A 23,523-nucleotide genomic window follows, 5' to 3' on the forward strand; every position below is an offset into this window, starting at 1 on the left:
ACACCCTTTCTCTCTGGGTTTGCAATTGCGTTGGGAGGAGCTTGTATACTTCAGGGTGCCAGATCTGAAGCCGCTTGCTGATCTCTACTTCAGAGCCCCAGCAAAGGAACATAAGGCACGAATAAATTCTTAACTGCAACCAAAGACATGATCAAGGAAATAGAGAAAGACAGCTCCATGCTGCGAGATGCTCACACAAAACATATTTTTAAAAAGCTGTTCAGACTGAATCCTTTACTTGCTTCCCTCTAGTGCTGGCAAAAGTAGGTGAATAGTGCTTTTGGATCCAAACATCCTTGATACCTGCCCCTTCCCGCCCCTCAAACCTTGGTAGTGCAAATACACAAACAGACACCTGTACCTACTTATGGTCCACGCTTGCTGGATCCAAATGGATGCTTCCTAACAATCATAAGAATAAAATAAAATGAAATGAATTCTTGAATAATTTATTTTTGCTGTTGGATTTCCACCTCCCACTCCACCCACCATTTATATACTTACACAGAGTGTTTGTGGGGGAATGAAATAGAGAGTAAATTATTATACCAAAAATGTGCAAATTTAAAATTACACTTTTGAAATAATATAAATATTTTAAAACATCTTCACATTTAACCAAGTTCACAAAATTATATAGATCAAGTTCAACAGTAGGCTAGAGGTTAGCATTGTTTCCAAACAAGGAGAAGAGGGAGAGAGAGAGCCAATGAAGGGTTATACACACATGCAAAGCGGAACAAGGATTGACTTGTATGCCAGTTTTTTCCGCAAGTCATACTCAAAGCAGAAGTAAGAGACTCATGGGCGGGAGGGGAAAAAACACCCCAAGATCTAGACTGCAGAGCTGCTGATACTGTTTCTCTTGGCCCATAACACAGAAGGACAGGCAAGGACAGGGCAGATAATGGCTTGAGATGAAGACAAACTTGATTGAAAGTTGATCCTGAACATTGTGGAAGTAAAGGGGGCCTGTGCAGGAGCAGCACTTTGAAAACTGCACCGAATACACTTTCCTCTCAGTATCTGATCTGATTCACCCACAGCAGCAGTCAGATATAGAGGAGGGTGTGAAGGGAAAAAAGAACAGGGCTGAATTCTGTTGCCTCCTTTAGCCTCCCCGCTCTTGCTCCAATTGAGAGGCTTATAGCCTGAGACTGCAAATGCAGCAGCCTCAAAAGGCCCAGTTTTATTTCCCACAGAAATCTACAACAATGAGGACAGTCCAGCGTCCTTCTGGATCCAACTTGCAAGAACAGATGAGACAAAAAAGCAGCTTGGAAACCCCCCACCCCAAATGTTTTCTTCAGCCAATAAACGAACAAGCAAACCCTGCAGGACGTATGCTGATTTTCCATCTCTGTTAACAGACTAGGGGTTTATCTAATGTTAATCCTACTTAGCAGACCCATTGAAATGAATGGGACTTAAGTTAGACTATCACTGGATACAACCTTTTGGCTTTTCAAATCTCTTTTTGCCATATTCTATGCCAATTGGTATGTACAAACATCTATATTTAGAGAAAGTTCTATCAAATTTGAGAAAACTTTCTCACCTTTAGATACTTGGAAGAAAGAGAAGTGTGTCCAACTTCCTTTCACATTTCTAAATTATATCCACATTCAAACACATGCAGAACATTAAATGGAAAAAAACCCCACTAGTCAACATTAGGTGGCCAAGTTGTGAACGGGTTATAGTTGTTCTGTTATAAAGCTCTGATTTGGAACAAGTAAAAACAAAAATAAAACAAGCTACTTTAAAAAATGCCAAGCAAGCAAAATTTTTAAAGGTGTCTCCCACAACTTGCTAACAAGCTTGTTTCATTCTTGGCTTTCTCCAAAGATCAGCATTTTCAGAGGCAACAAGTCCCAGGTCATGTGGTGGTTGTCACGCAACAAACTCTTCCATCTCAAAACCTTCTGGTTTCCCAGCACTTGGAACCCTTAGTATTCAGGCAGGTTGCAAGAGAGGCACCAGCAAAAAGGATGTGCAAGAAGCACAATGTGTATTAATCTCGTACGACTGCATCTTAGGCACAGAAGAAAGACCAAAGAATTCTTGCAAAAGGAGTTGGTAGTCAAGTACTCAGTATAAACTTCCTGAAATAGCCATCTGTCCTGAAAGCAAACTGCTTTTTCTGTCCTAGAATACAGAATTCTAGAATCCATACAGATTCAGATGCCAGAATATGCGCGCGCGTACACACACACACGTTTACATATTTACAAAAATTCAGCTTATCATTTCCCCTGCAAAGTCACATGTCTTTTTCACCGACTGCGAATAAGACTGAGTCACGGCAGGATAATTGAGTGTTGTGGATGTAGCACCATTTTCTTTTTTGCGAGGCAAAAACGGCTGTCCGGTCTTCCTTGCTAGCCATAGATCTGTTTGAACTGATAGCACTCGTTGCAGTAGCCATTGCACTTGTTGTTACCATAGTGATCGCAGGCGGGGGCTCGGCAGCGCTGTTTGGGGAGTTCGTCCGCTGAAGCATCTCTCCGAGATCCCCCAGACTGTGACCGCTGACCGACACACAGACATTCCTGACACAGTTCCCCACTCCTAGATGCTAAGTTGTTCCTACAAGACGCCGTGGCACACTTGCGCTTCTGAGAGCTGGTGCTGGTCTGGCATAAATCTCTGTGTGGTCCTGTTCGCTGAAAATATATAAAACAACAACACATGGTCAGTTCTAAGTGTGGCAACAGTCATCGATGTTATTCGGCTCTGCCTGTGCTTTTGCTACTCTTATTCACAGTGCATGAGTGACAGAAAATTCCTAAGGGAAAGCAAAGAAGAGCACTTCTAAGTGCAGTTGCTGATCCTTCCCTCAGTTAAACATACAAAAGGCTGCTTCTGACCACACTCCAAGCACTACAGAACGTGTGACCTCAGCCATGACGAAAACGTTACAGAGCTTGCACAGAATAGGTTGTTCCCTTCCTATCACAAAAGGAAATGGAAATGAGTATTGACAAATATGCTTGATTTTCTTGAAATTTCTGATCGCTACAAAATGAAGAAGTAATGAATAATTGCCCTGTCACTTGGGCTAGGTTTTTTTTTTTTTTCATTAGGTTAACCTAAATTCTGGTTTTTTGGGTAAAGGTCAGATCCTCCCACCCGCATTGCATACAGCTTATACATGTTTTCTAGCCCGTTGTATTACAGCAGATCACCCACCAATGTTGAGGAATTTCACTGACTACTGGAATGTAATATCATCAGAATTAACTATTCTGGAAATTCTTAGAGAAATAACCCCCTATATATTTGGATATAGCATTGTTTAGACTAGATAACAAAAGCATAATATTTGTTTTTATTTATTTTTAGGGGATGGGAGTAATCATATTACTCTCCAGAAACCTAGACAATAAACTAATATTTTTTATGGATTCATAAAGGCTTTCTAGGAAGACAGGCATACACAAAGTTAAATTGGGAAGAATGGATTCCAGATGTATACTGACTTCTGACTGTCTCACTAGTTGGTCTTCAGTCCTTCTGGCTTCACAGAGACGCCTGCTCTGTGCTTCAATGAAACATTTCTGGCAGTATCCCTCAAGCATCGTGTTCCCTATTGTGCCACACTTCTGACCCAGGCAGGACATGGTGTTCTGGTACACAGCAGCTGAGGTTCCAGAAAGCCCCAAGGCAGGAGAACTCCGTTGAGATCTTCTGTGATGAAGCAGTGAAGTATCTATGATGACAGAACAGGAAGAAGATGGTCACTTCAGGAATCAAAGATAACTTTGAAGACAAAACAGTAAAAGGGCCACGTTGTCTGTGCTCCATCTTCCTCAGCCCTCAACTATCACAGAATGCAATATTACAGAGACTGTAGCATCCAAAAGCAATCCACTTTGTTTTTAAGGGCTACTATACCTTTCAAAGCTGTGCAACAAGATAGGTGACAACTCTTTCTACCACTGAGATGCAGCACTTTCTGAATTGTTGCATGACACAGTGCAGAAAACAGAGGACAACCCTAACAAATAACAGTGTCAAAATCATCTGGAGAGCACTAGGTTGAAGAAGACTAACTTAAGTCATCCACCTACTGTCCAGGAGAGCTACTCACACAATCTCATCTGTTTTATGATGGCTTAATCTCCTGTGTGCTTAAAGTAACCTCTTGCTCTAGCATGGTTTCAAGAAAGCAATCTGAGAAGCTCACATGCCCCAGTAAAAAACACACATCCCCAAAACTACAAACAAACATGTGTGGTTTGGTGTTTTTCTGTGTGCCTCAGTAACATCTGAAAAGGGCACTTGAAATTTCTGAAGCTATGGCAAATGACAAATGCAGCTTGAAGCCTTTCTGCTGTGGCTTTCGCTGCCACCTTGAGATATAGCAGCAAAACAAATGCTTCAGAACTGTACTGTTGCACAGTATTTGTATTTGCTTTTCTGAAGGAGGAGAAGTACACTTCAGCATTTAGTTGCCCCGAGTCCCACGGCAAGAGCAAGACAGAAATGCATTCACCAACTCACCTTTGTTTTCCTGGTACTCAAAATAACATAGCGTGCAAAAGCCTTCATTCTGAAGAGTCCCAAAAAAGTTGCAGCCAGGCTTCCTGCATTTACTGCTTCCCTTCCTCTCTTCTACTCTTTGGGGCTGGATGCATGGCGGCAGCTCTGCCACATTGTTGCTGGCCGTGGCGCGGTGGGAATGTTGCAGGAGGCTCTGCGAGAGATGGGTGGGATCAGACGTGGATCTCTGGTGGCCCAAAGGTGCAGTGCCTGAGCTGGCGCTTGACAAACAGTCTCTAGTCCTTTTGAAGCAAGTGCTGCACATCCCGTTGAAGGTTCTGTTGGTGTTCTGAAGGCAGAATGTGCAGGCCACACCGTCCGAATCCCTCGGGCCGGCTGGCCGGTGGCAAGGGTTCAGCTCCGGCGAGTTGTAGCAGCGTTCGCAGAGCCCGTTATATTGCACGTTTAGGGTGAAAGGGCAATCGGGAGTCCTGCACTTCATGGCAGTGGTTTCGCTGTACAGAAAGAGGCTCGGGGCTGTGGGAGGAGCGGAGCGTGGCCCCGTCACTGGCTCTTCGGAAGTCCACGCGGCAGGCTTGCATCGCTCAGCCTTTGGCGAACCGCATCTATTTGCTCGGGGTTTTTCAGACCCCGCCTGGAAGTTCTGCCTCCTGGCCTTGCTTCCCCGCTGCCTCGCTTCGAAGCACTCGTGGCAGTAGGGCTGGGTGCTCACAGACATGTAGAAAGGGCAGTTGGGCGTCTCGCACTTGGCCTCCACGAGCGACAGCTGGGACAAATGCAGCTCCAGCCGGTCCCTCGTGCCCGATTCCCTCCCGGTGGGTTCGGTGTTTTCTTGCCACTTCTTGTACTCGTGCTGCACCAGCTGAAAGTAGTCTTCCACTAGGTTAATCTCTTTGGGCAAGTTGCCTTCATCCAACCTTCAAGGCAAAGGAATAAGGAATTGGTATCACTGGATGGGCAAACTTCTAAGAGCTGGGAGGTCTAGCTGCTGTCTTACATCACCAAGGCTGCATCGTTAGAAGCGGCACAACCTGCATTTATACTGCAAGGGGTTGGGGCAGGATGCTACTTGGCGTAGGGCAGGGGTGAGGAACCGCAGGCCCACGGGCCAAATCTGGCTGTCCATGAACTCCCATATCGCCCTCCAGGGTTTCCCAGATGAGCCACATCCCCTTCTCCTGGCCCCAACCACCAACGGCTTTTGCATAGTTTCCCCCTTACTCTAAAGGGTTCCAAAGACCTTTCCTAAGGTTTAGCGATTGGTAGTAAAAGCTTTAATTTACAACATGCTGGGTCTTTTTTGTTGCCTTTGGCCCTGTCCACAACTGAAATGTGGTCCCCAAGAGCACCTCTGAAATTGAATTTTTCCCCAGCTCCAAAGAGCCGCCCTCCACCTCTGACATACGGAAATAGAATAGAAATGGGCGTGATGCGGGAAGGGTGGTGTCACCGCTATGCTTCTGGGAAACATGAACTGTTGACATCAGTCTACAATGCAAGGATAGGGAACCTCCACCCATGGAAGTTCCCTGTCTGGCCCACAGAGCCTCCTTGGGTTCCTCCCGGGGATGGGGCTTGGCCTCCAAGCCAAGGAATCTCCCTTGGAAGAATCCCCACCGTTATCTTCATTCTGAGATTGGTGATAATCACAGGCAGGCGGGTGGTGGGTGAAAATACCAAACTACAACTGGAGAAACCTGGATTCAAATCACTGCTTAGCCATTAAACGCACCAGTGGCCCTGGGAAAGTTGTTATGGAAATTCACATGCCCCCCCTCCCCAATCCCAACACTGAAAGAACATGGGGAAGAAGCACATGGACTAGCTCCTTCCCTTACTGCATGCTGCAGCCATGTCCCTAGCAGAAACACCTGCCTCCCTGCATGTTTAGCTGGACTGAGAAGGAGCTCTATGTGCATACTGTTGTATGTACATATGTAGCACCCCTCCACATTGGGAGAGAGAGGGTCCTGGTCCAATCAGGGTCCCCTCTTCCAAGGAGGACCACTTTTCTACAGGGGCCAAACATGTTGAGGGTGAGCAATTGTTTCAACCATATCTGCTGGTCTGGGGTGTGGCTATTAGCAGTAGGGGACAGGGCTAACCTGTGTGTTCTCCTTCACATGTTATTTCAACACAGGACAGGGTCATGTGAATCTTTTTGCTGTCTCACAGCCTGACGAACCTCAGTGTTATTGCCTCACAGGGTAAATGAAATGACCTCATTCTTTTTGGCCTGACTTCCTTGGAAAATAATGCATTTCCTGAAAATTCATTCATTAGTTTTCAAACTGAGGCTCTGAAGCAGGCTATTTATCTTCCAAAACTGGTCTGAATGTTTTTGTGCTATTTGGTACAGGGCATCTCTGAATTCCCCAGTGGGAAATTCTACACTAGAAGCAGAGAACACTCTCTCAGAAAAGGACACCCAGAAGTAAGAGGCTGAATCGGTGGAGGCTGTGGTGATGTCAGTGTGATGTCAGTGTGGTGGTGAATCCACTCTGGGTTTCAGTCAGAACTCTAAAGGAGCTATCCAAAGTGTGGAGGCCTGAGCTGATTCACCGCTCCACTCACATCGGAGCCACCTACCTCTACTGGGCAGAATACATTACATAAGAAAAAGATTTATCATTGCACTATAACTCTGGAGGGGAAAAAGACTCAGACTCACTTTGCAGCATTAATGAGATGTGTTGTCCCAGGGTCGCAGCCTTGCACAGGAATTTCTATCACCATCAGATAGTCTCTTAGCAGCTTTTCTTTCTCTCTTTCTTCAGAGTCTGTTAGAAAGTGCACCTTCAAGTCTTCAAACCTGCCTCTTTCGCAACTGACCAAGGGGACGGCCCGTATCTCTGTGGAAAGGGGGAGGAAAAAGTTGCTGCTGTGAATCAAATGGGGCAGGCATGGACACAACACCACAGAGAGCAATATTCACAGCATTTGACAATTCTAATCAGAAACAGTGCACACGACTAAATCCAAAGGATTAGTAATGAAACCAGGTTGTAATTTACCAAGTGGCAAAGATTATGAGCTACTCCAAAGAAGAGGACCCACTCACCGAAAGTGAGTATTTCATACACAACAACATGAACTCCAACCAAGATTTATGAGTGTTGGTTTGGAGGGGAGAAAGAGCAGGAGAATAAAGTACAAAACGCAGGGACGTTGTTTGGATGCCTACCTGGGCCACTGTCTTTCAGAACAACCAGCGGTGTGAAGTGCATGCTGTCATAGGCAAGGACGATGGGGTATCGATAACACTCCTCTGCCGGCCAGTGGAGAGGCAGGTAAATCCCACCAACGTTTAGCGGGGAAAAGCTTGAACCCGACTGCAGGCTTCTAAGCATTTTATCTGTTGTGAGTTAAAGAAAAGAAAAGGTTTACTTAACAAGACTCCGGTCAGCAACAAACCAAGTGAAACACCTATGTTTTAAATGAATAAATTATCACAAGAAAACATGAATGCTAGAAGAGTTGGTGTAAAACAAAAACAAAACCTAAGCTGCTATCACAAGCAAGGCCTTCTTGTGTTGAACACAGTTTTGTTTAAGTTGTGGATACAGTTAACTCAGAAGGCTCTTTCGCTGTTAGGGGATTTCACAGATATGTGGCAATTTAAGCCAAACGATCTGAAAGATCCTTGTTCCCATGAACGGCAGACGCTCTTCCAGTTTATTAGTTCCCACTTTCATTGCTCCCACACTGAAGCAGTTTCTGGACTCTCTTCCCAGAGGCAAAGTCTCTTCTACACTCTATTGGACCACACACTACACAGGGTACTTCTAAAGCCCAAATGTTAATATTTTTGTACATGCATCAATTCAGGCAAGTCTGTGCGACAGCATCAGGACGATGTGGGAAACAAAACATACTTAAAGCCCCCTACAAAAGAAGAGCCATGCTGGATCAGACTGAGGGTCCATCTAGTCCAGCACTCTGTTCACACAGTGGCCAACCAGCTGTTGACCAGGGACCAACAAGGCAGGACACGGTGCAACAGCACTCTTCCACAAATGTTCCCCAGCAACTGGTGCACACAGGCTTACTGCCTCAGAAACTGGAGGCAGCACATATCCATCAGGGCTAGTAGCCATTGACAGCCTTCAAGCATTCTCCATCACCCGCAATTAAAAATCACATCGGGGGGAATACTTACAATGGAGAAGTTGCCCAATGTGTGTAAGCTGCTTCCGATGATGTGGAACTCTGATCATAAAGTGCTCTGGAACACAGGAAGAGCCTACACATGTTCAGCAAGTTTACCCATCCTTGGGGGAAGTGAGAGAAGAGCTGCTCATGTGGGGGCAGCACCTGAACAGGACGTATGCGTCTTCTTGAAATGGGGCCTTAAAGTTTATCATTATATTTATAAATTCCTACCTGCAACAACTATGATTGGCCGTCTCAGGATGTTCGCAAGGACGAATATGTGGATTTCTTCCAACGCATTGTACTGAAGGCCTCTTTGGGCAACCGATGTTTCTGCCGATGCCATTTTGATGAGGTTCTCCCATTCGTCCTCCCAGTTCTAATGGAGAAAAAGAAGATATAATTAAAGAACACTGGTTACTATCATGCAAAGTCGGAGCCCTCACATGCTAAAACTCCCTCACATGTTTTTTTTTCTTTATACTACTATTAGGGAGTAAGCTAATTCATATTATGTGCATGCCAGCTGTATAGAACCTGAAGCACAAACTGATTAGTGGCATGGCTGCAGATGAATTAATGTCATATTTATCATTAGAGCCAACCACATAGGCTTTGTCACCATCCCTACTGCTGCTCTGCAAATAAGGTCTCAAACATTACTAGCCCACCATTATTTTTACCATCCTGCCTGTTTACTGGTATCTATTTTACATCTTACGCATGTTTACATGGAAGCAAGTCCCAGTTTGTTCCTTGGAGTTTACTCCCAGGTAAGTGTTTTTAATCTTACAGCACAATTCTATATAGTAGAGTGGGGACAGGGCCACTACCGTATCTAGGCAGGGTGCGAGATGTCATCCCCACCCTGTTTCCTCCTCTCCATTAAATCCAATCGGAAGAGAAGGTGAGAGGCCTCATCTGGGAACCTGTCAGGGGAGTGGGTCTTTGGACCCTGTGGATCCACAGCCACCCCTGACATACCCCATTTTGGAATCTATCACCGGAAGAAACACTACTGTTGGTGCACCATGCATGGAGCTTTCCACAGGTGTACCAGGGCCTTTGGGACAGACACGCTGTCCCGCCAGCATTGCTCTTCTCCATCAGTGGAGGGGCATTTCCAACCTATCCTAATCCCCCTCTGCTGTGTGTGCACGGGTGCTACTCCTTTTGGCTTGAAAGGAAAAAAGGACCCAACCCCCTTCCAATTGACAACTGTTCACCTGCATGGTCTCCCAGAGGTAATTCTTACTCCCCACAAGTTGTTACTTGCAAGCCTGCACTTTCAGAACTGAGCGATCAGGCTGTTGCCTTAACCTCATTCTATCTTTACTTCTCCAAGCCTGCTAGGGGCCGAATGAGTCTACAGCTCAACTGGACTATCACTACAAAGGAGGTCTACAGGCTAGCATAGCCTTCCCCAACCTGGTGCCCCTCTAGATATTTTGGACTACAACTCCCAGCATACCTGATCATTGGCCCTGGTGTCTGGGCCTGGTGGGATTTGGAAGTCCAAAAATCTAGAGGACACTAGATTGAAAACCAGTCTAGCAAGTACAGTAGGGAAGGCACCCGGAGGACAACTTCTCCTTTTAACTAGCACATTCTTGCATAGAGAAGTAGAAAACAGGAAGGAAGCCATACTTGGCATGGATCCTTCAATGGAAAGTCTCTGCCTATCTGTATGTTCCTAAGAGGCAGTATGGGTGGGTCGTTGTTGTTGGGTTTTTTTGTTTTGTTTTCGCTTGTGTGTTTGCAGTTTTCCAAAGAGAGTCTTTCCATAACAGGAACAGCAGAGATATGCCAAAACTTTGGAGCTGTGGGTGGTCCATGGAAATAACCCATCTTTGGAGAGGTTACTTAACTTGGAAACTCCACTGTAGTGAAACGCTTTGTTAATAAATTGGGCAATCCAGTAACGTTAATGGGCTAAAATGTTTGAATGGGCTGACAGCCCAGCAATTTTACTTTCTGAAGCTTGCTGCCATAATTGCCCTCCCATTCTGTGTGATTATATGTAGAAAATCACATTCAACCCAACCACACCAGGCCTTGAAACATTCTTTGCTTGCATAAATCAAGACCAGCTTACCCTGGTGTCATAGCAGAGTCCTGTCGCCACAAATTCCTGTGATTTAAGTGTTTCCCGTTGCCAACGCAGTTTAAAGTTCCGTGTGTCAGCTTCCCTGAGTGCACTAAACAGTGTTTTCCGTAGGACTAGGTCAACGTCTTGGACACCCCACATATACTGAGATGCAGCGTGCATGAGGCAATTTCCATCCCCTGCAGAGGAATGAAATGGGTTAGGTGTTTAAAAATCCATTAAAATAAAATAAATGTCAAACGCGCCATAATATAGATCATACCTATTTCAATTTAGACACTTCAAAATTAAATCTCCAACACCGTATAAACTGGCAATACTCTGGGAGTTCCCAGGAGGAGCAAGTAAAACTTCTTGGGAATTTCCCAGAAGGAGACAAATGGAATGCAAGGTTGTCTATTTTTACTCCAGCTTAGCATCCTCTGCATCCTAGTCCTCCTGCCCCATTTCACTAAGCTGAACACAGACAAATCACTTAACTTTGCTAATTCAGCACCCCCCTGACAAATATGATAGACACCTTCCACATGTGTAAAAACAGTTTTGAAGGCGCAAACCCAAAAAACAGTGCTACATGCGGAAAACAAGATTCCATTACTCCGCCTTCAATGAACAGGAATGCTATTGGTAATGTAGGAATCCTATGCAGATTGGCAGAACAGATCTTATATCTATATAAAAATATGCAAGCAGGCAAAACAACAATTCTAGTGCAAACTGTCAGACTTGCTAGCTGCATCTTAATACAGAAGTGAATGAATATCAAACGCATATCAAATGAACATTAATCTAAAAGGAAAAGCTGGAAACAAAGATCTTCCCCAGGGAAGGATTGCCTGGGGTTGCTTGAAGGGAAAGATAAATAGAGAGCTATTGCAGTAAAGCAGAAACCTTTCTTCAAACTTTGCACTCCCCTAGGGAAAAAGGCCATTTTGCTGAGAAATTAAGACCCCCCCCCCCTTGGCAAATGCACTTGCCAAGAAGACAGCATGGATCCTGCTGGCCTTTGTACATTGCTGCTGCTTGCCTTGGCAAGAAAAAGGGAGGATTCTGGCCTGTGAATTGCCTCCCTTAAAGTAGCTGCAGTATGGTGAATAATTTTACCCCTAAAGGGAAGCCCTAACACATTTTGGCTAAGCTCTTCAATTGCAACACCACCAGGCCATGAAAGATTTACAAAGAGGTTAACTGGGCATTTTGGTACAGGAGAATGGCCACACTAGCATAAGGCAGGAGTAGGCAATGTATGGCCCTCCATATGTTTTGGCCTACAGCATGAACAGCTAATAGTGAAGGATCATGGGAGTGGTAGGTCCAGACATCTGGAGGGTCACAAGTTGCCCACCCCTGTCCTAAGACAACTCAGAAAGGATGTTCACAGTAGCATAGTGGGCTTGCTGAGTTGTCTTTGGCAATCCTATTCACAACAAAAGGTTTTAAACACAAAGGTCAGAAAGAGAGAGAAAAAAAACCTCCTGACGTTTACTGCAGGGCTGATTTACAGACTTAGCAAGCAGAACAGAAAAGATGGCATACAAGTAGGACAATTATTACATCCTGTAAAAAATTTCCCTTTGCAAAATCTAGAGCAAAGATAAGAGCTTCTCTCTCTCTCTCTCTCTCTCTTGTGTGCGCTTGCTTTCAGTTCTTTATTAAGAACCACCAGTCCAAAATTCCCTAAGCAACATTTGGAATTCCCCAGTGTTAAGCTATTTGACTAGCTATTGAGTAACAGCTATTGTACTTCTTGTTCTGATGTACAGACATTTGAACTGTGAAGTACACACTGGACTTTCCAAGAGGGCGTGGTTTGGGTAAGCTGGAATGCCTATTCATTAGAGAAGCAAAATTGCTAGTCAGTAGATGTTGGAATCTTTTTAAATGATATGGTTTCCTTCCATATTTTTTGTTTGTTTAATCAACAACTATGTTCCTTGCTAACATCTCCAAGCAAATGCATGGTGTATGCATTACCCTAATTTCCACAATTGCATTGTAATCTTGGTACAACTTTCTACTGAATTCATTGATGCATTTATTTCCTTGCTCTCAGAATTGACAAAGTTGGTGTCTTCTAAAAGATGCACAACTTACTGCAAGAATGGCCAGATCTACTGGCTGTGTAAAAACTGCTTTGAAAAGGCTGTTTTATTATTTATTTATGGCACAAAGCATCTCCTTGCTATGCATGGAAGATCTCTCAAATGCACTCTGCTGCCCCCCACCTCACATCCCCAGGCTTTCAAGGTCCTGCAGATGTATCACAATTGCCTTCCCCAACCTGGTGGCTTCCAGGCGTGTTGGGCTACAACTCCTACCATCCTCAGCGAGCATGGGCATTAGTTTGGAGAAGGTGTCACCATTACATGGCTGTCCACTGCCAATTATTTGAGTCTTCCTTCAGATTTCTGGCATGCAGGATAAGAGCAGCCAAGGCGGAACGGGGAAGACTCAGTGGAATACCTATAGCAACTTCCCCAACCTGATGCCTTGCAGATGTGTTGGGCTCCAATATCCACCATACCCAGCCAGCAAGACCTGGGAATTGTAGTCTCTTACTTCTGGAGGGCACCAGGTAGGGAAAAGCTGGCATTTGGGGACCCTTTCCAAGCTCACAAAACTGCGTGCACAAAGGGCTCTCCCCATGGGCAACAGGATTGTGCAGTTCATGTTGTACATTCCCCATGCTACTTGTTCACTCTCTAGTGAAGTTTAGCTTAAATTTTGAAATTAGCTCAAAACCACTGAAGCTAAGAACGGTTTAATCCTCGATGGCTCCAGTGAAGACATGTGTCAAGACAGGAAAGTAGAATAAGGCAGGTGTACAACAGTGGTTTCCATACACTGAAATAAGGCAGCCCATGAAAATATGTTTATCTTTATTTGGGCCAAGTCTGCCATTTCTAATCTTTGAGCTAGAAGTGACACCTTCTTAACTCTTTGGGCTGCGTTCTCCTCAACACCCACTGTTGACAAGTGATCCATGCGTTCACAAAGCTTCCATGGTCCTTTGAGAGAACCTGATCCAGTATTTGGGACCTAATGTATTGTGCAAATGTGCTTGCTCTCTCTTCCTTTTGCTGCATGTGCATGCTTATTTCATATGATCTTAGTCCTGGTAACGTTTAGACCATATGGATTATGTACAACAACTGGCATGATTAGGAATTTGCAGAATTTGGGAGATATGCAAATGTGATGAATTAATAATATGAAGAACGTTACCGAAAGGGCCAAAATGAGGATGTGCGAGTGACGTGCACATCCCCTTTCCGCACTTCTGATGTAACGCCCGAAGCAGCAACCTGCGCACTTCAGGTCTGCATCTAGCTCCTGTGTGTCCCCACAGATACGTGCTAACTGCTGCTTCAAACTTTATGTTGGATTTATTATTACACTGTAAATATGACCCAAGTTTTGAAATGAGCTAAGAGACATTGAAGCTCAGAACAATCTGGTCTTGGAGGGCTGCAGTGAAGAGAACTGTCGATGCACTGATCTCAAATTATTATTAGGAAGTTCTATGGGGATGGGTATAAAGAAAACTGCCTTCTCTGCCAGACAAAGCATTTGTTTAATACCTGATTTTGCAAGGCACATGCAACAAACCAATGCACTGCAGATTAATGCCTCAAGGGCTACATTCATATGGCTTGTCAACATGAAACTACTGAACTGGTTTGTCTCTTTATTTATGACGCAATTCATCCCCTGTCTTTAAAGCCCTTGAGAGTACTGAGATCAGGAGAATGCAAACATTCACATATATTTGTGTAACAAGATCAACTGTTTGTGTGGAATGGCTCACCATGCACTCATGGAGATTCACCCACGTGAAAGCCAACCACACGATGATCACCACCACGTAGAACTATTTAAAATGGCCTGCACATGGTGCTGACAGTGTGGGAAGGCCGCTGGTTCTTAAGCTGGTTTGAAAACATCAGTTTTCTGAAAGAGGGCAAACATTATGATTTTTGTAAAACCCTCCAAAATGTATTAAAGGTAGTATAAATATGTGACAAATAAACACATTCAATTGTTGTATGGGAAAAGGGAAACACTAAACGCCAATTAGTTCCAGCCCCTGATTAAATCAGAGCAGCTTGAAATGGTACAAGGTAGTGCCATGAACAACTATGGAAGAAATGCAGTTTACTATTTTGGACACTATACTGGAAGCATAGAAAGAGGATAATCAAGCATCCTGCACATCCTTTTAGGTTGCTTCATTGTAATATACACCGCCCAGATCTGTATTCATAAAGCCTTTGGGTTGAATTTTGTGCTACCGTTCAGAATACCACTGTAGATAGACGTCAGTACACAAGCGATGCATTTGAATCTAAAGCACCCTGGTAACCCTAACTGGTTAACACTAGTGGGTACCTGAGGATATATTCAGGGGCTTGATTATCTTCTTTCTGTGGTTCCAGCACATAGTAAACACTGGATTTTGAGTATATAGATCCGTGAAGTTCACATAACATACACCTAGGTGCCTATTTGACATTAGGCATACATTTCACTTAGAAAAGAAAAAGCGTTCCTCTCTAATTGTTTTAAAAAAACTATTTTAACTAAGTAGTATTAATGCAAGCTCCATGAATGGAATAAATAAAACAAATCTATCCTGCTGGAGTAATGATAAAATAAGCCCAACTCACCATTAGTCTTTAATGGCATAAGTTTTTTAACTTCTCGACACCAGTTCAGCTTCCGCTGACGTTCTAGTGAGGTTTGGGTTGCTTGGTCAAGAAGAGCTTTTTGAAGAATCTCCTGAAACTGAGGGCAAAACTGACACATCCTAAACATCTCTACGGTGTATCTATGCATAGTCTTAAAATGATGGATCATTCCATTGGCACACTTGACAAGGTCTTCAGGCATTCTCTCTCTTATCTTCACAGCTTTCAGCATATTGCTCAAGTATAAAGCTTGAGGAATGATTTGCGAGCCAGCCATTTTGCAAGAAGAAACCTAAGAGGAGAAAGAGCAGTAGTAAAACAAGGGTTTGTTTTTCAAAAACATACCTCCCCTTCAATATGTCACAAAACCCCAACTTATTCATGGTTTTCTTTACAGCAGTGAGTTTGTCCTAAGTGCCCTCTCCCACGCAGTGTCCAGCTGAAGTAATGGGGGCACCTTCTTTGGCATGGATGCCTTCAAATTATCAGTTGCATTAACTAATGTTTATCATAAATGCTAAGCAACCAGGCACCTGCTGATTGGAAAACAAATCTGCATCTAAGGAGTATTCTTCAGATTATGTCAGCTCTAGAGAGAGTATGTTGAGCTGTGCCCAACAGTGCAGAACTGGAGACCCAGGATTACTCAGCTGTAAATCTATTCAGTTGACGAAGAATTTCCTTTTAGCTTAGAATCCCCCATGTATTTTTCCATTCCATATTCCCCTTATGATCAGACTGACTAGTGACCTTGGGGAATTTTTAATTCTTTTTGCGGGTGGGGTGGGGGCTTTGTAAGCCGCATGTGTTATAGCTTGGTTTCTTGAATTGTCTGTGCTTAATTACAATGGACAGCATAAAAATTGTGACTTTGGACGAAAAGGATAATATTTTAGCGTATTATCACGGAGCAGGAAGATGGATCCTTCAACCTTCAAAAAAGTTCCAGTCTTACAATCCTGTAAAGTAGGCACCTTGTTCATGGCGAGGGGGCAGAGAGGGCTGGTATTTCATTGGTATCCTGAGGTGTCACTTTTGCTCTATACCACAACACTCCAGAATGAACATGCAATGTACCTAGAAGGATGTATTTACATTGTTTTTTCTCAATGTTTCTCTTTATCTAGTTATTTTCTCCTGTATGTGAAGCTTGAACACAGCAACAATACAACATATTTTAGCTACTAAATACTTAGCATATTTTTCCTCATAGATGTGTTGTTTAGAAAAGACGCTGTCTTAAAAATATATTATGTCATCAAACCAAGATCTTTTGGATTATGGCATAGGAAGGAGATGAAAATGGACACTGCTTGCCCTAAAATGGAAAGATATTGAAAGACTGCGAACCACTAACCCCAAAGCACTGAACAGGAAGTAATTTCTGCTAAAATGAATGTGCCCTGCTTCCAAATAAATATGTGCTTAGAAATGCGTTGTAAATATATCAATAAGACATTTTTCAACGTCAGGAATTGAAAACATGATCTACCCAAAGCTAGGTACTTAATTTCCATTGATTTCAATGGGGAAGTTAAGAATTTGCTTAATTTTTTTCTGTTTAAACAACGGGACAAAGAAGTGCTTAACTTCGGCTAGATTGTGCCCTTTGATTGATAGTTGTTTTTATATATATATATATATATATATATATATATATATATCTCCATCCTGTATGCCCATTAGGAATATGAACACACAAAAAATCATTAATAAAAAGATATAGGAAAGCATATTCCTCTTTCCAAAAGACCTCTTCTTCCAAGAAAAGGCAACCTCCCACACAGTTCTATGCATTTTTAAACCTACTGAACTACAGGAGTGTGGATATTACATGTATGTATATTTGTAACTGTGAAGTTCCCACTTCAAGCTAGTGGTCTGCTCCTGCAAGTACTTAATACCAAAAGAGAATTTTGAGTCAGTGGGAAAGTTCATATGAATGAGGAATGATTACATCAACAACAGATGCATGCTTTGTCTACAACTGGTTGTTTCCAGTATTAAGTAATAATAGACTATCCAATTTGTTAAGCTCAATTAGAAAGCTAATTAACATTCCTATTCTGCCAAAAGCCACCCTTCTCCACCTTAGTACAACTGGTATCATGTATTGGAACACACTATCCATCTAGAAGTTATCCAAAAATCAGCCTGATCCTGTTTATTCAGGAGTAAGTCCCATTGATCCCAATGAGACTCATTACGGAAAAGTATACTTGGGAAGCACTCAGTCAGTGAACTCTACCTTCTTGCATTTCACCATCTTGTTTACAGAAATCTTATCAACAGGAATATTTTAAAGCAACCACTTTTATTATTTTAAATGCCAGAACACACTTTTCAAAGAAGTGCCAAGTATAAAATGTTTCCCATTTTCATGCTTTTTCTACCAACCTAGAGACAAAAAGGGACATATTGGCTAGGGTTACCAACTGGTCAACTAGGCATTGCAGGTGTGCTTTAACAGGAGACTGATATGGAGACATTAGCAGGTGATAAGATTTATCTCCATGCTGTGAAAAGCTTCATCTCTCAAACTGTATCAACCTACTATTAAGAGCGCAAGAGCAGGGCAGCCCAGTTGTTTTTCTGGTCAGCTGGCAACCCTAATTCTGATAGTGAGGGGTGGGGATGGCCACAGATGAATGCTTAAGCTGAAGTACATGTGAAAAATATTGATTTGGGAATTAAAAAAAATATCTATATACATTTCATGTGTATTTCCTGCCACTGTTTTTTTTTTTTAAAAAAAAACAACACTAAAGACTGGAATTGCATTTGTATTCTGATCCTATTCATGTCTGCTCAGAAGTAAGTTCAATGGTCTGACACCTAACAAAGGGATCTTACTCCCAGGCACATGATGAAATTAAGGAAAACTGGGTTTGTTGGACCACCTGGGAAGTTTATGCCCCATGGAAGAAAGTGGATCCTGTTGGCTTTATTGAGGACATCCACTAACAGAAATATATCTTGATCTACTTACCTACCAGGCCATTTTGTCCAGGCCTTCCACTACTTGTACTGAACTCTACCAAATGCCTACAGCTGACATTCTATTGATACGCAAAGCCTTGACCCCACTGTTTAGCAATTACTTCCTCAAATTGATCACCACACATTGTGCAGGATGAAGTTCTGCTTTTTGTGCTGTTAACTATTCACATTAGGTTTTAAAAGAGTGCTTTACACCTTATAGCCTTACTTGGAAGAAAGCGTCCCCGATGTCAATGGGGCTCACTTCCAGGTAAGTCTGCCCAGGATTGCAGCCTAAGGGAAGGTAGCAAAATGGCTTCCAAGCATGCTTCTCAGAGGAGCTATAAAATGCAACTTTTTCTCTTTGTTTGGGGTCAAACTCTCAGGACCGCTTCCAATATGCCACTTCCGTTCTCATGTTGTGAAAACGTGTGGAAGGAAGCTGCATATCTCTGCAATGTTGGACTGGCTAGATGTGGCCGCTACGTGCATGACTTGTAAAGCTGCTGGGGCCCTCTTGGGAAGGGCTGTAGCCTCAGAAGGAGAGTGTATGCTTTGCATGCAAAAGGTCCCAGATTCCATGCCTGGCACCCCCAGGTAGAGAGTGGAAAGACCCATGCGCATGAAACCCAGAGAGCTGCTGCCACTCAGAATAGATCAGGGGTGTATAACTTGCGGCCTCCCTGACCTTTTTTGCAGCTGCTGCCGAATTTGCAGCGGTGGCAAAATAATAATAATTTGTTGCAGTGGCGGTAAAAAAGGTAAGTTTCAATTTACAACAAAACGCGGGGTAGAGAACACATGCCTTGATTTCAAGCAAAATTGTGCTTCTGGGAACGTAACTGGTGCGTGCTTGGTTTTAAAGTGAAATTGTCCCTTTTTTGCTGCTGAGCTGCCAAATTTTGGCAGTAAAATCAGTGGCAGCATGGTGCTGGCGATAATGGGGAGCTGTGTGCCCCTGGTTGGGTCTGGGGGTGGGGAACTGGCCCCCGGAGGAGCGGAAGTTCACCAGCCCCTGCTATAGACAACCCTGAACTCCCACAGCCCCAACAGTCTGACTTAGTAAAAGGTAGCTGCCAATATTCCACAACTCATGCTTCTCCTACCTGTGTCTGACCACTACAAAGATACACTTACAGCACAATCCTATGGCCTGCACCCTTTCTTCTTGGAAGCCCCCTTGGAGGGCTACTGAAGTTCCTATGCCGAGCTGTCTGATCCTTGCCTCCCCATGCTCCAAAGTCCTGTATTTTCGCTAGATAGGCTTTTTAGTGCATCTAGCAAGGGAAGGGAAGGTGGTTGAAGTAGGCCCAGGCCAAATCATATTCTGGCTTATCTGGTCTCCCTTCTCCCTCAGAACACCCCCTTTTCCCTCTCTCCACAGTTGATTTTCCAACTTCAGAAAGGCAGCTGACACAGTTCTCTCTGCACTGGCTGCAAGGGGTCAGGGGACAAATGTCCGACTTCCTCTTTCCAGGTCGGAGTGCTGTCTTCGACCTTGGAAGGGAAGTTCCAACACTTGCCCAGGTATCATAGGATTGCTCTGCTAGGGAAATCTAACAGCTTCCACTTCCTACCCTTGACACGCAAGTGAAATAGCTTTACTTCTTTGTGTTGTATTGTCCCCAACAATACCTGAAGCCCACAAACTGAGGCCAAGCCTACCATTAGGATGAGTTAGATAGCTGCCTCAAGCAGCTGATTTGGAGTGTCATGAAATGGCAGCAAATTGTTATATTTATTGTATTTTTACAACCAGGGAGAGAAAGAGATACTTGTGGGATTTTCTGCCTTAGGTACCAAAATAATTTGGTGGTGGTGGAGACATTTACTGCTCTGCTCAGACAGTAAAATATATTGGGTTGCCACCAGCTGGGAATCTGATGCAAGGGTGCAAGTCACCCGCAAGGATCTGGTCTATAATCTGGTTTGCAATGTCAACTCTTTTAAACAACGGTTTGGAGATTCATTAATATAACTCGCGTCAGAAGTTGTTAAAGAATAATCAACTGGAATTAATGGGATTGACTATTGTTTTAAATACACAGAAATCTGTTAGCGCAATCCTATGCATGTTTACTCAGAAGTAACTCCCACAGAGTTTAATGGGGCTTTCTCTATTGCAAGTGTATTTAGGATCATATCTTGAGGATGCCAGAAAACATCTTGATTAGTATGAATGAATTGTGTCTATGTTTCCCCTCAAAAGTCCATTTTTCTTTGTGGAGTAACAAACCATTATTAGCATTAATATAGCTGTTGATCTTACTTAAAATGCATGTGTAGTGCATGGCACCAAGCAATCTCCAAATATCTTATGCAAACCGTTGTTTAAAAAGTAGGGAATGATACTTATTTCATAACTATATTATTATTATTATTATTATTATTTATTTATATAGCACCATCAATGTACATGTATATGTATGAGCTGTCATGTAGTTATATAACTTTATGCAACAAACGTTACTGCATGTGTTCAGTCCTTGTTGTACCAGTGTACAGCCTCATAATTTATTTCCCTTACTAGGCCCAAATACTAGAATATGTAAAGAATAGAGTATTGTGTTTCCAAGCTAAAGGCAAGGCAATCACTTTGGCTAATGGGGTAGAGACAGTAAGGCATATAGCTTTGCTTTGAGGATAACTTGCACCCTTGTATTTCTCTTATAATCACTGTCTCTTGCCCTTTTGAGCCCTAAGCAATAAAGTAGGTAAGGGTTAAAATGCAAATGCTGCCAAATGTCACTCTTTCTGTTGCTGAAAATAAACTGCTTTTCCATGATGCCTGAGTAGGAGTTCTGTGTGACTAAAACCCTGCATATACTGATATAAATAAAGGGGAAAATACAACCAAATTATCCTCCTCTCTTTTATGCTATTGCAATTTAAATAACCTTGATCCATTTCTCCACTTGTCCAGGGCCCTTTCTATCTTCAGTGTGGCCCAGTATGTACCACCAAGTCCATTCGATGCCTCATTTCCCCATCTGTCAAACTGGCTATGAGGTTTACTTGTGAGTAAGCCCCAGTTATCTCAACGGGGCTTCCTTTTGAATAGCTGCCCTGTTAAGGAGCTGAGGGAGTTGTCCTAAAGGATGAATGAAACAAAGACCGCAAAGCATCCTGCACCCTCGAAATGTTATTTGTGGAAAGGATTATTTCTAGAAAGCTACATTTGCCTTTTTCTCAAGGTAACAATACCACAAAAACAATAATCAACAGTGGAACCAAACGACCGACGCATAAACAGGAGGAGCCTTTTCTCGGAACAAATGTAACGTGGTTTGTTTGCTGTTTTAAGGGCTAAATTTCACTGTCGGTCAATACACCTCTAGCTAGTGGGGGTGAAGAAAATGGTTCGCATCTCTCCGCTTGGGAACAGCATCTGCATCCCAGGCCCGAGGCAGCCCCCATCCCTCCCTCCCTCCGAACAACCCCATATGGCAAAGAGCAGCCCCATAGCAAGAACCGACTTACTCGTGGGCCGCCGCTTGGAGAAGAGACCCTGGAACCGGCTGCTAATAATCCTTCCTCAGGCCAAACGAGCCAGGCTTTGGACGGCGACGCAGCTCGGCGGAGCCATGAATCCTGCTCCGCTTTCCTGATGGAAGCCAGCTGGGGCTACAAATCCGCGGGCCGAGGAGGCGGGCTGTGTGTTTGTGTGGCCACCCGGCGCCTCTGGCTGAGCTCTCCTTTCTCTGCCGCTGCTGCCGCTGCCGCTGCCGCCGCTTCTTCCCCTTCCTCCCGCTGCTTCCTAGGACAGCCGGAATGAGCCACTGCCAGGCTGTGTGTGTGGATGTGCCTCCCCCCGCCTCCCTTGTCTTACAAGCTGTATGTGGAACATTAAAAAAAAGAAAGAAAAAAGAACAAGAAAAAAAGTCCCGGCGCTGGGGATTTCCACCTCGGTTTAGACACACACAGCAGGGCGAGGGACTTTCCGACATGTGACACCAGCTGCTCGGGCTGCCAGAAGAACAGCGGCGGCGGCGCGCTTCGTGCAGAGCCCTCCAGGTGGCGCTCCGCGAGCGAGCGCTGACGCAGGCGGATCAGCCTGCTGCACGTGATCTTCCGCTACCTGCCTCCTCGTCAACGGTTTTCAGCCTGGGTTTCTCCCACATGAATCACACTTTTGTCTTTTCTCTCTCTCTCTCTCTCTCCTTATCACCCCTTCTTGATTTCTTTTACTTCCATTAAGTACTTGCAAGACGGGTTCTCCCCCCCCCCCTTCCTCGTAGAGCAGCTAGGTAAATTTAGGCTCTGGACTTCACACACACACACACACACACACACACACACACACACACACACACACACACACACACACACACACACACACACACACACACACACACACACACACACACACACACACACACACACACACACACACACACACACACACACACACACACACACACACACACACACACACACACACACACACACACACACACACACACACACACACACACACACACACGTTTAGAGGATCATGGATATTTCTTCATTTATGAAGCATGCAAAGAAGATTTCTCCCTCCTTCATTGCCAGTTCCCAAGACTTTAAAGCAGTAGTGTAGATCCTGCCCTGGAGTAAATCTACACTACTACTTTAGAGCGGTGTTGAAGTGCACTGATAACTGTTGGGGCACATAACCCATGCTCACTGGGTTCGTGCGACACACAATCACCAAGTGGGTGTTGCATATTCAAAATGGTGTCCACATGCATCACAGCCTTGCAATGAGTTAAATAACCCACAGTGTGTTGTGTCATGTGAACAGCCCCAGTTTGTCTTAAAGGCATATGTGGTTACTTTCTATAACTAGCATGGTTGTGAACATAGGACAGTCAGCTTTTAAAATATACCGTATATAAAGCAAATACAGTTGCTGGAGATCTCAGCCTAATGCCGATGATCAACGTGTCAGAATAAGAAATGGTTGTGGATAAGAAACATGTATGTGGGATAGAGCAGGATCACACCCCATTTCTGAACTCCATGGATTGAATAGGTGTTTCTTCTGCACAGCACCTACACATGTTCAATTTGTATGTATGGAGAATCTTTCCACCTGATGGAAGGAGA

At 43.9% G+C, this 23,523-nt stretch overlaps 1 protein-coding gene across 1 annotated transcript; it reads right to left on the bottom strand.

Moving 5' to 3' along the window:
• Positions 1 to 462: 462 nt before the first annotated feature.
• Positions 463 to 22,203, bottom strand: TNFAIP3 (TNF alpha induced protein 3). The gene is made up of 9 exons (XM_063124611.1): positions 21,913 to 22,203; positions 15,433 to 15,745; positions 10,754 to 10,944; positions 8,890 to 9,037; positions 7,691 to 7,861; positions 7,178 to 7,358; positions 4,507 to 5,423; positions 3,483 to 3,712; positions 463 to 2,666 (listed from the first exon to the last, which is right to left on the bottom strand). The coding sequence occupies exons 2-9, from the start codon at positions 15,728 to 15,730 to the stop codon at positions 2,382 to 2,384; spliced, it is 2,421 nt and encodes an 806-aa protein (XP_062980681.1). The 5' UTR covers positions 15,731 to 15,745; positions 21,913 to 22,203; the 3' UTR covers positions 463 to 2,381.
• Between the last annotated feature and the right edge of the window lie 1,320 nt (positions 22,204 to 23,523).

The sequence above is a fragment of the Elgaria multicarinata genome, chromosome 4, assembly GCF_023053635.1.
Source record: "Elgaria multicarinata webbii isolate HBS135686 ecotype San Diego chromosome 4, rElgMul1.1.pri, whole genome shotgun sequence".
Lineage (NCBI taxonomy): Eukaryota > Metazoa > Chordata > Lepidosauria > Squamata > Anguidae > Elgaria > Elgaria multicarinata.

Coding starts and splice junctions, on each gene's coding strand:
- TNFAIP3 (XM_063124611.1), bottom strand. CDS start 15,730: ATGGCTGGCTCGCAAATCATTCCTCAAGCTTTATACTTGAGCAATATG. Junction 3,713..4,506: donor TGAGTACCAGGAAAACAAAG/GTGAGTTGGTGA, acceptor CTGTCATCATAG/ATACTTCACTGCTTCATCAC. Junction 2,667..3,482: donor AACTAGTGAGACAGTCAGAA/GTCAGTATACAT, acceptor ATATATTTTCAG/CGAACAGGACCACACAGAGA.